The following is a 13,090-nucleotide window of genomic DNA, read 5'->3' as shown; positions in this document are numbered from 1 at the left end:
TGTTTTTCAAGTCAGGAACAGCCAGAAAAAGTAGGTGATCGCTCTTATATTTTGTTAGCGTGTCCAGTTTTTACTTATTATTAATCAAGAGTCTCAAATTGTACAGTTTTTGAGGAGAAATAAACAACACATATCTGAGAGTAAACTTTATTAAAGTTACTTTTCCAGAAAATACATTCAGTAAATATGGTAATGTAGCAACTTGGGCTCATATGCCTTTGAAATTTTAAAGTAATCTTCAATGATGTTGATTAGGAAATTCTTTCATTGGTGGAATTACTTCTCCAGTCTCCAGAATTGTATCACCCTAGGAAAACAAACATGCGTTAGTACAAAAATCTTGTCTGCAGAGATAAATCCACTTGATCAGACCTCACACCAAAAATCTAGTTCAGCTTTGGCATTCATACTACAAAAGGGACTTAGACAAAGTAGAGGCAGTCTAAAGATGAGTAACTAGTATTCAAAATATTAAGGTATAAGTGAAAGAATAGGGGAGGTTCCACTCAAAATTACTAGAATGGGCATGAAAGTGGTCTCTTCACAAAGTGATAAAGAGATCATGTTTATTTTGCATGACCCCAAAAAATAGGAGAAGCCCTAGAAGTTACAGAGAAACACCTTCAGCTCAATATAAGCGTGTAAAGTATTCCCAGCAACTAAATGTGTTAGGCAATCACCAGCTGACCATTTGGTTCAGATATTAGAGACAGAATGAATGCAAACTTTGCCTAAGCAGCTGATTCATGTGTCTTTTCAAACACAGAAAGGGCCGTGAGCTTTAGAGCCAGAACCAAGTGGTGAGAATCCTGTAACCTCCACTGACAAGCTATATGATTATAGGCAAATTACTTAGCTTTATTTTCAGCTTTGTGTTCAAGATAGATTCTGTCAGCCTGACAGTCTGAATGACTGGGTAGAATAGAATTATGCCCCAGTCCCCACCCCTCCAATTTCCTGACCTGGTACAGCTTAGGACTGTTATCTGATGAAGAAATAAACTATTATGTTCAAGCCATTATACATTTGGGGGATAATTTGTTACCACAACTAGCATTACCCTAACACAGAAATTAGTATCCTGAAATGGTAGTAATGCTGCTGTAATAAAAACTGAAACACATGGCACTGACTTAGCAGTTTGAGGGCAAGGACACTGGCACTGGAGGCTAAAAGATGGAGTAATAACTTGGAAGCAGAATCTAATGAACTTGGGGTTCTAGGAGAGGTATCTGGGGAAAGTTATAGTATGTGTTTGACTACTACTTGCTCCCTTGGGAATGTATTTTAGGAAGCATGAGCTCAGGCAAGAAGTGGCTAATTTGAAAGGAGAAATAAAAATGGAGAATAAAAAAAATCAGGAACTTGTGGGATTGGAACATCAGTTTGCTTCTGAATCTCTAAACAGTTAACAGTGAAGAAATTCTGAGAAACAGAAGCCAAATAAAACTCAATAAACACAGAGACTCAGTCCTATGACAAAGATCAGACTGAAACGAAGGTAGCCTGTGAACCAGAGTCTCTTTCAGATGGCCTCCACATAGCTGCCACTGAGTTGAGAGGCAGTTTGCTTAAGGACAAAGAAAGGACAGAACTTGGTAACTATGTATAGAAAGGATAGATGCATGGGGGACTGACTAGAAACAAATAGACTCCTACCAAGTATTTTTCTTTTTATGCCTGCCAAATGTTGTGGGAACTAGAAAGTCAAAGAAACCAAATATATAGGCAACAAAGACTTGTGAATGTTTCATCTTAAAACAACCTCTGGCATTATTTACACAGTAATAGTAAAATAAATAATAAACAAATGTATAACTGGAAGAATAAATAAATTATCCAACTGGTAAAACCAGTAAGAGAATTTCCTATTTTGAGACTATCTAGGCCCTGACACACATCAACTATACACAATGAAATATAAAGAAATCCCCTACTATTTCCTAAAGCAGAGTTCCAACTGGACGGGTAGCTTATTTGGTGGTTTTCCCTAAAATTCCCTTCTGTTGCAGTAGATAATGGATTATTGTGACTATGTCATTTAGCAAGAATTTTTAAAATTATAGAACTTAGAGATTGATGGTAGTTCATTATCTGTGACTAGAAATAGGACAATAACATAACATATATTTTATATGTCAAATAATAACCTCGCAACCAGTAAAAATACCAACTGACTTCTGTGTAATCTTTTAATGCTGAAAAGACTCATTTTTAGTTAGGATAATAGCTTACATATTCATATTATAAAATTTAAGCACACATTAACAGATTTTAAATTCACAGATGGAGAGGTTAAAGTCAAACTGACAAAAGAAATGATAGTTTGGAAATAATAATAGAAGTATTCAGTTGCTATTACTAGGCTCAGGTATCTGCTCAGGCTGGTGCCCTCCCTGTCCCAAGTCCTTAACCCTACATGAAATCAGGCACCTACCTTCAATTCACTTTAGGACTACAAAGATCATACAAGTGTTACAGCCAGGTTGAAAACAAATGTGCCCACCTCTCATTTTCAACTGCTAATTCATACTATTTCCTCTTTAAAAAACAAAACAAACAAAAAAAGAATATACAAAGCAGGCACTTAAACTGACAGAAGGAACATTTTAGACTAATGATCACTTAGGGAAGGAAAAGAGGGAGAAAAATAATTAACAAAAGAAAAATCAGAGACATTTTAAGACTTACTGGAAATATTCTGGGCTTCCTTTCAACAATGGCATATGGTTTTGTCTGCAATAAAAGTAATGTATTAATTACGGTTTTAGAGTTTCTCCTAAAATAAAATAGATCAAATCCCAAATGTTTAACTTAAGTCCCAAATTTTCACCAAACTCCAGATTCATACATCCAACTGTTTAGTCAAGATCTCTGCTTGACTATCAAATTGGCATCTCAAACTTAACCATGTCCAACTCTTCACTTCCCCCAACCCCTAATTATCTCTTATCCCAGTACATGACCCTTGAATTCTGCCAATTAAGAAGGCCAAAAACATTGACTTCTCAGCAGATCCTGTGGCAGCCTGACCCTGCCTAGAAATTTCCTGCTCGAACGAGTTTGTTCCTGACTGCTTTCCCCCTACCTCAAGGACTCTCCAGCTAACATCAGTTTTCTCATAGCTTGCCAACCAATTAATGTTCTTCTTTATATCTATAGCTGTGTAGGAATGACAAGACTGTATAAAACTGCCTGTTATGTTACAATCGGGGCTCAGCCTTTGGATAAGAATCCGCTGAGCTGGTGCTGGCATCAATAAACGCTGCTTCCTGCTTATAGCCTCGGTGTCCCATCTCTCCGTTCAAGAATCCCTCAACAATCCTGTTGAGGTTATATCCTGTTGAGATCCTACCTTGAGATTATAGCCAGAATCTGCTTCTCACCACCTCTAGTAAATATTTGTTAAATGTACTTATTAAGCATAGTACTACTACCCTTCATCCAAGCCTCTATCATTTTTCACCAACTAGTCTCCTGTCTTCCATTCATGTCCTCCCACGGTCTATTCTCCACACTGCAGGCAGAGTACAGTGATTCTTTTAAGATGTATTACTCCTCTGCTCAAAGTTTCTTAATTCCTAGAGAAAAAAACAAAGTCCTTGCTGTGATCTCTAAGACTGCACAACCTGGCGCTTGGCCACCTCTCTGAGCTCCTACCTCTCTGTCCCCTTGTACTATAGCCATGGTTGCTTTTTGCTATTAGTCCAATCAGTTGCACCTGGTTGAGCCTCAGGGCCCTTGTACTTAATGAGTCCTCTACCAGAAATGCTCTTCTCCTAAATATCTGCTTAATCCATATCCTAGTCTCATTTATGTTTCTCTTCAAATAGCACGCCCCCCTCATTCTCTAGCCTTTTATCCCGCTTAGCTTTTCTTCTATAGACTTATTACCTCCATCATATACCTCTGTTTATCTATGTATTACCAGTCTCCAAGACTAGAATAAATATTTCCTGAGGGCAGGGACTCAACCTGATTTGTTCACAGCTGTATCCCTTTTTTTAGAACAATGCCTTGCACACAGGAGGAACTAAGTAAATATTTGTTAAATGTACTTATTAAGCATATACATCTGCAAGAAATACCAAACCAAAACTTTAGAAGACTACTGGCAGGATGTAAAACTTGGAGAAACTGAAGCCAAATGCAGGAGAGAAACTCAGAACACAATGCGAGGACATTACAGTGTCTTTAAAAATATTTCTCATAATACAAAGTGAAGATATTAAATTGTCTTTAAGAACTGTGGCCAGAAGTGAGAAGACATTGAAATGTCATCAGAGAAAATTGTAAAATTCCAGTAGGCAGTAAAGGTTAGCTAAAGCAAACTGCTTGCAACAGTTACTGAGAATGGAGTCCTGCCCAAATCAAGAGAAAGAATAAGGTAAGAAGAGAGAGGCCTTGGGACCTCTACTGACACAAAACCTTTAACTTAATATGTCCATCTCTGGCTCAGGAAAAAAATCACCTGGAAATATGAATCCTCAGATAAACAATCATATTAATGTCTTGAATTGTCAACCCAGTAACTGCAGTGTTAAATTTGCTTCTCTTAGGAAGTAAGTATCTTTTCAATCCCAGAAAAATTTATTAAATATAGATATGAGTTTATATTCACCAGAGTCGAAACAGGTGAATGTCAAATTCAATATGTGCTGAAAACACTGGAACAATCCGTATATTCTCTTATTTAAAGTATTTGTAATATTTAACATAATCTGGCTATTAGCAGTTTTAAAATATTAGTTTTAGGATTCTAGTTAAAATGCATTTCAAAATGCAGTTTAAAACATTTAAGAGAATTTGATTATGTTTTTAAGTGTAATTATTTTAGGAGAGTTCAACTTGAATTAATCCAAAAATAATAACAAAGAAAGGAGACTTCCTATTTTACCAGATGTATAGGTAGTTTAACAGAATTTTTAAAATGAGTTTAAAGAATTAGAAAAAAAGGAAGTTTATAAATTTGAAAATAACTGAATATTAATTTATATTACAGATAACTCTTGAATGTTAAAAAAAAAAAAATTGAGAGAAAGCTGTATTTTTATTCTCCAGGGTCTTGCAAGTTAAGAGAGTGAAAAAATACAGACCTATAATGATATGAAGTGGCCTGTGGACTTGCAGGTGATCTTAAATATAAAATCTTGTTTGAGCCCTTAACAATAGAAATATAAACTACATGACCCTTACACATATAAATTGTTAGCCCTCTTTAACGGCTGTAGAAACATTATTCTGTTGTGTGTGTGTGTGTGTTCATGTGAAAGCACTAAACTCCAACTCTTAATTGCTACTAGCCTCCACTAATCACATAAGACAGGCCACGTCCACATGGACATCCCCAGAAACTGATATGGCAACACATACTCCTAAACAAATTTACTTCCTACCACATGACCAGAATGCTCAGCTTTCCAAAACTCTACTTATAACTTCCAAGGCTAGAAATTTTAGAGCCATAAATGACTCTGAACTTTGGTTTCGCTGCCAACTTAACTTGAGCTATTTCTTCCTTAAAAAGTGTCTCTGGCTTCACTTTTTTTTCCCATTCTTGCTATCTTTGCCCTAACCAGATTCTCAACAACATCTGCTAAACTACAACAAAATCCAGCTGATGTGCCTTATGTCAATATTTTCCTCCTACCAATTCACCCTACATATCGATGTTTTTCATTTTCCTAAATTTATCATTTTTATCAAGTTACTCAGCTATTTAAAAATGGAAAGTTTCCCACTGCCTACCACATACACTTCAACCTCCTCTGCCTAGCTTTCAAGACATTCTGTTAAGTGGTCCCCAGGCTACTAAGCCAAGAGACCTGCTATTCTAGTCATCTCAGTCTTGGGTAGACACAGCCATGCTCATTACTGACTCCTTATTTTTCTTTCTGACTAGAGTAACTTTTCTCCAACATACTCTTAACCAAATCATACCTATCTTCCAACTTTATTATAAACTCCTTGAGGTCAGGAATTTTGTCTTATATATTTTCTATAGCAATACAATTGTAAAACAACATACTAGGCACTCCATACTTGTTGACCAAAAAATATAATCTGCTTAGTGAAGAGAACAAAGATGTCAGCAATCAGAATTTTAAAGAGACCACATAATCAACAGAGAACAAGTCGTGTTAGAGGAAATTTTCTGAGAAAACCAGTTATTTGTTTCACTTTCCTTTCAACAGGCTAACAGAAAGCAAACCTCAACTGAATTATTTACAATTTGTTAGGTAGTCCCAAACTTTTGTTTTGTTTTTATCTTGAAATAATTTTAAACTTAAAAAAAGATGTAAAAATCATAAAAATATATATATATATATACATATATATATTTTTTTACCTAATCACTTCATAGTAAATTGCTGACATAGTTTATTACTTTAGGGTGTATTGCCTACTAATAAGGATAATATTCTTTAAAACAATCACAATACAGCCATCAAAATCAGGAAATTAACATTGATACTTTACTACCTTCTACCTAGTCTAAAGAACCCATTCAAATTTACCAACTGTCTCAGTAATTGTTTGAAATTCTCAGGAAAATCCCCTCTTACATGTCTTGTTCTCCACTGGGTAGGCTCTTTAAAATTCCGACTGCCAGTACCATCTTTGTTCTTTTAACTAAGCCCATTCAAGAACTGCATTTAGTTGACATGTCTCTTTATTTTTCTTCAATCTGGAATGACTTTTTAGTTAATCTTTAACCTTCATGATCTTGACATTTTTTAAGATAACAAGCCAATTATTATGTAGAAAAGTCCCTCAATTTGGGTGTGTCTTGTTTCCTATGAGTAGATTTAGATTATGCATTTTTGGCAGGAATATTGAAACATGGATGCTATTTTCTTTTTACTGCATCCTATCAAGTAGCACACAATTTCAATTTGTCCCATTACTGGGAATGTTAATTTAGATTTCTTGATTAAGCTGATGTCTGCCAGGTTTCTCTACCACAAAATTACCCTTTTTACCTTTGTATCAAGTAAGTATGTTGAAGATAGGTATTTTGAGATTAACCTTAGCATCTTTTGATGTTCTTTAGCTGAATAAGGTATTACTATAATGATTCACGAATGGTGACTTCTAATTCCATCATTCGTTGTCCATTTATTATTTAGCGATCTCGTACAAAAAAAAGCTTTCTTTTACCCATATATTAATTCATTTACTTATTTATATAAGTATGGACTCGTGGATTTAGATTTTATTTATTCGGTTATCTATCATCTATTACTATCATTATTCATTTTTATGTTCATATTGTCCCAGTGGGAGTCCTTTCAGGCTGACTCTGTGTCCTTTTGGTATATCTTCTATCATTCTTTGAATAGTTTTTTACTTTCTAACACCCCAAGCTCATCTTGTATTTTCCCTGCCCCAGTCCTGGAATCAGCCATTTTTCCAAAGAGCTCTGGATCCTTTCAGTGGAGAATTTTATTTAGAAAATAAGACCAGGATGCTAGATGTGCTAATTACCATGGGGTAACACTGCTGCTGCCAGGTGCTGTCAGTGGACAGAGCTAGGGAATGTCTACACTAACATCTATAATTACTTCTATATCTATTAGTACTTATTAAAAACCACGTGTTAACACCAATACTTCCAATTCCATTACAGCAACATAGGATTTTCTCCCTTACTATATGTGTAATTCCCTTTTCCAACAATGAGAATCCTGGGTCCCATCATCGTCACTATATATACTCATCTGATCAATCTTCTTGTATATAAACGATCGCCTGTCATCACCACCACATTGCAATATAAATAACCTCTTCACCTCATTCAAGTTCTGACATTTCATTCTGCATTGCCACCTCCATCAATGCTCCAAACCACCCTTCTTCCAGATGTCCTCCTCCCCCTGCGCAGGTTTCTAAATCCTACACTAGGCTGCTGCACTGCTACTCTCCAAACAAGTGTACTCACCAGCTCCCTCAAAACCCACCCACCCAGGATCTAACATTCTTCAATGAGTACAAGAATGCTGTCCTCCTCTGGGTTACAACATTCCATGCTGGACAGCCACCACTTCTCTCCCTTCCATGACACTCCCTGAAATGCACTCCTTCCTCACCCTGCCTGTGATCCAACACCCTACACCAGTCTATCCTTAGCCTTTAAAATAAGGCAACTGGCTCGGTTCAATCACCACATGCAAGATCTTCCAGTGAAAAAGTTCAAGCTTTTGAACATCTTGGATTCTAATGATGACAGAATGAAGAAAAGGGAAATGGGATGGTGACAAAGATAACTACTATCTATTTTAATTTTACTTTATATCAAATCTATGCTCAAAAAAAGCAGCAGAAATCCTTTTCTCCCTTCTTACTCATGACCCTGAGTTTACACTAGTATTATTAGGTCAACTACATTCTGATCATTTAAACACTGATCATTTCAAATTGTAAACAACTAATATAATGATTAACTTTTTGAAAAACTATACATTACTTAAGTTTCATTAAACCTTTTACCTAAAAGGATTCAAAGTAGTTAAAAAATCAGTTACAAGTGGCAGATTATTTTCACTACGTAAAGCAGGGTAAGGCATACCCACATAGGGAGTAATTTTGTACAATATTAAAAATAAATTCTGAAAAACACATATTTAAAACATACTTACATTCACATGATATTTGAGATAATAATGAATAATCCAGGCAGGTATAAGTATATGAGTAAAAGCAAGGAAACTGTGTCGGTATGTCTTATAGATCTGCGAGGGGGAAAAACATACACAAAATAAACAGATATTCCATCTTTCACATTTGTGGCAGGAAAAAAACATCAATAATATAACAATGTCATGATTATTTTAAAATCTCTACATGCTACATATTTCCTTATAGCCTGTAGCTAACCTCACCCATTCAAATATTTTTACTAAAAATGGGGCCTGCTAGGAGAAACCTATAAAGTTCAGGGTAAATGAGGCTTAAGACAAGCAGCATTTTTGCAAAACTATAATAAGGCATTTACAGATTTAAAAAAAAAAACCCTCTAAAAATATTATATATTTGTTAAAGATAAAATATGGCATACATAATGAAAAAATAATTTTAATCAATTTAACCAAAGTAATCAAACATACAGAATTTTTCAGGTAAAGTCATCTCCCAAATTTATCAATTTCAGATACCTACAATTAACACCACTTGCATCATTCTGGGGGTAAGGCAGGCAACCTGAACACACTGATACTGGAAAAGGAGTGTTTTACATACTGGGATAAGGGTGTTCCAAGCTCATTTTGAGACACCTTCATACTATTGTAAAAGAGAAAGGTAAAAGAGAACTAAAAAATGGAACTCTTCCATGGCAACCAATTTGACATACACACTTATCCATCCAGGGAAAGGATTCTAAGTGTTATATTAGATAGATAATGATTATAGAAGAAAAATTAACTCATGGTAAGATGAATTTCAACCCATGATTATTTACTTCCTTACATCACGAGCTGATGGGTGGGATGTCAACTTTCAAGGAGTGGCTGCCAAAATCAACAAGTGATGTCAAGGATACAAAGAGTGAGAGAAAAGTTGGATTAGAGTTTACCACCATAAATATGTCTAATACCACTTTTTCAGAAAAATTTGCACCAGATTTTGTAGGACAGTAAGAAAATAGATACACATGAATTTCAATGTGAACTCTAATTCCTAGCTCTGTGACCAAGCTCTGTAAATCACTGAATTTTTGTAGGCCTCGGTTTCCACTCATTTAAAGTAAGAATTAGGAATAGTTTTGTAGGAGTAAAGAATTAAAGTATCATGTAAAACCCTCAGCAAAGTGCCACCCATAAAGTAACAACCCAAGTGTTACTTATTAGTATTACCATTATCATCAGCCAATGTCATAGCTGACAGAAAGCAATTCTGAGATATAGTGTTTGTCACCCATAATTGATGTGATTGAATTAACAACTTCAAGAGAATGTCCAGAGACCCCGAAAACAATGACAGGTCTTGAATGAGGAATTTTCTGCAGAGTAAAGTCCAGGAATGGCATTTTTAAATGAAAATGTGTGTTAAAAGTACATAGCTGTAGTTGAGAAAGGTGGTCTTGAATATGACCCTGTCTTTTATGGTGATCCTACGGGGGCTGTACTACCAGCTAGACGCTTGTTGTGCCTTCTGGTAGTTGGGAGTAGTGTAGTTGGTCTCTGTAACCTTGACCTTAAAAATCAGACAAGTGTCCTCAAATACTAAAATCATAGAATTTTAACTACTAAATCCTTGGCTATCATTCTGAGGGGAAGATTTCTGCAGTCAAAGACCCAAACGTGCAGCGTCCTGTAAAACCTAAGCAAAGATTCGCTTCTTTCTCATCCCACTTGACAGCAAAGGGGCATGACTCTTCCAAAGCCATACATGCTCTTCGACTCCTGACTCCCAGTCCAGGACTCTTGAGACAAGGCAGCTTCCCCGCTAAACCTAAATCTCAGTTGAACCTGATTTTTCCCTCGGGGAACCACCAGGACTTGGTGCGCAGAGCGACGTCTGCCCTTGATGTGGCTATAAGCAGCAGGTGTCCCAGGTCGCCGCGGGTTGTGTGTATGGTAGCGGGGAGAACCATCACTCACCACGTTCTTCCAGGGGGCCTGGTCCTGCAGAAACTTATTCCAGAATCTCTCCATAGGCCACACCCTCTGTGGGGGCCCCACTGGCTCCCGCGGGCTCAGCTCCTGGTCCTTCAGCCATCTCCTTCTCAATTCTCGTAGCTGCTGCAGCCGCAGCTTCTCATCTGCCGTGTACCCCGTCATGTTGCCGGTGGTACCCAGACAGAAGGAAACGGCGCGCCCCTAAACTAGGGTCTCGCCCCTTAGGCGCGTTCTCGCTCTGCAAAGCGACCTTGCGAGGACGCCTGGGCACCGCGCGCTGTTATAACGTCACCGGTTCTACCTCTGCAGCGGCTCCAAACACCGCGTAGTGACTGAGCATGCGCAGAGCCTGCACTGGCCGCTTGACGGGCCCAGATTACTCGGGAGAGGGTGGGCGGAGCGCTTTAGTTGGGTTTAGATGGAAAGAGACCCATAAGAAGAAAGTTTGAAAGGTGAGAGGTCTAGACGTTCGAATACGGAAGAACTGCTGTGCTGGGAGCTGGAAGGGTGCAAATATGTGATTCATTGAATGTGATGTCCCAGTTTGAAAGGTGAGAGGTCTAGACGTTCGAATACGGAAGAACTGCTGTGCTGGGAGCTGGAAGGGTGCAAATATGTGATTCATTGAATGTGTCTCCCACCTTGGAATTCCTCCCAGCGGTGTCAGTGAGTGTTAAAGTGACTTGAGCAGCTATCTATCTCAGTATGTTCCTTCATTTGTACTTCGAAAGTAAAAAGAGTAGTTTAAGGTCTAGGAGAATTGGACGCATACACACGTTGACACGGCAATTCCACTTCTAGGACTCTGTCTTAAAGACATAGTGGTAAAACTGTGAAAGGAATGTGCATGGCTATTCAGTGCAGCCCTATTTGTAATAAAATAGTGGAAATTACCCCAAAATTCCTCAATAGAGGACTGGTTGAATATGGTACAATAACAATGCTCAACATGCAACCGTGGATTACCTTAGGTATGTTAAGTGAAAAAAGCTAAGGAGAGAGAAGTGTGTATATTATGTTACCTTTTGTCTTCAAAAGGGAGGGTGGTAGCAATACTAAATATATATATATGTTTGCTTAAATTTAAAAAATAATGGAAAGGAATACTTTTTTTTTTTTTAACCTCTATGCGAGGAAGGGGATAGAATAGAAGAGACAGGGATGGAAGCTAAACTTCTCTGAATATATCTTATTTAATAGATTTGACTCAAGAAACATGTAAACATTTCATATCATTAAAACAAATTTATAATAAGCAGTCTATAAAAATCAAAATTAATCTGCTTGGTGGCATAATCTCAAAAACACACTATTTCAAGTAACTTTAAACATCTTTAGAGATATATACCCGAAAGACAAAAAGAACTACAAAAAAATCTTCAGCTGTTTTAAACAATCATATCCTTGGTAGTGATGGTAACGGTGGCATTGTTTATCTGACACGGAAAATAAATGTTCATGCTGGAACTTTTGCAATGAAAGAAAGGAAATACAAATGTAAATTGTATATGTTTATGTAAAAATTCTGTAGTCCTGAATTTGAATAGAATCATCAACTCACAACGTATTTCTTTAAATATGTATTTTCTTATCTCAGCTCTGCCTATTGAACGGTATAAAAACAATGGCCGACCTAGTAACCATGGATATTTTTAACTCCTACATCGTGATCTCTAAATACTATTTTCCATTAAAAGGAACTGGGTCTCCTTGGAGTAGAAGTTCACATTTTGCCCCCCAGATTTCGAACTCTTAAAAATTGTTGAGGACCCCAAAGAGCTTTTGTTTATGTGGCTTATATCTACTAAATTAGAATTGCATTAGGAATTAAAACAGATTTAAAAATAACAAAATATCATTAACAAAAATTACTTAATAAGACTAGTGCCATTGTTTTACATTTTTGTGATTTTTTTTTGATGCCTGGCTTAATAAATGACAGCAGAATTCTTAAAACCACTTCTGCATTCAACTATAATATCACATCATATAACCTTTGGGAAATTTCATACACATTTGTAAGAGAATAAGAGTTAAAAAGGGCAAATAGCATCTCAGTATTATTATAAAAATAGTTTGACCTCACAGACACCATGAAAGTATCACAGGCACTCCCACGGGTCCCGAATTATGCTTTTGAAAGCATTGCCTTTGAGAAATAGCTAATTCCAGGTCCAAACTATGAAATGTAAAAAGAAGCCTGGACCTTTTTGTCTTAGCAAAAAGCAGGTAAATTTTTAAAGATTAGTAGAGTTGTGTCAAAAAGGATTCAGGAGCCAACTTAAATAGATGTCCACTTGTCCAAGATGGAACAATTTGAGCATCATTACGTATAATGACATCAGAGGATTAAAAAACATATACACATATAAGTTCATAATGATTTTAAAAAACTCATTGGTCACTTTTTGGTGGTGTTAGAGAATCAACTCTTTATTTGGAAAACTGGTAAGTAGAGGAAAAGTTAAGCA

The 13,090-nt window shown here is 36.6% G+C and overlaps 1 protein-coding gene across 1 annotated transcript; it reads right to left on the bottom strand.

The window, feature by feature from the left end:
- Positions 1-135: 135 nt before the first annotated feature.
- NDUFB6 (NADH:ubiquinone oxidoreductase subunit B6) lies at positions 136-10,922 on the bottom strand. The gene is made up of 4 exons (XM_039875604.1): positions 10,602-10,922; positions 8,640-8,732; positions 2,692-2,736; positions 136-307 (listed from the first exon to the last, which is right to left on the bottom strand). The coding sequence occupies exons 1-4, from the start codon at positions 10,779-10,781 to the stop codon at positions 239-241; spliced, it is 387 nt and encodes a 128-aa protein (XP_039731538.1). The 5' UTR covers positions 10,782-10,922; the 3' UTR covers positions 136-238.
- Positions 10,923-13,090: the final 2,168 nt, after the last annotated feature.

Source organism: Pteropus medius, unplaced genomic scaffold (assembly GCF_902729225.1).
Source record: "Pteropus medius unplaced genomic scaffold, Ma_sr-lr_union100, whole genome shotgun sequence".
NCBI classification, from domain to species: domain Eukaryota; kingdom Metazoa; phylum Chordata; class Mammalia; order Chiroptera; family Pteropodidae; genus Pteropus; species Pteropus medius.
Note: the sequence above shows the minus strand (reverse complement) of the source record. Positions and strands in the feature narration are given on the sequence as shown.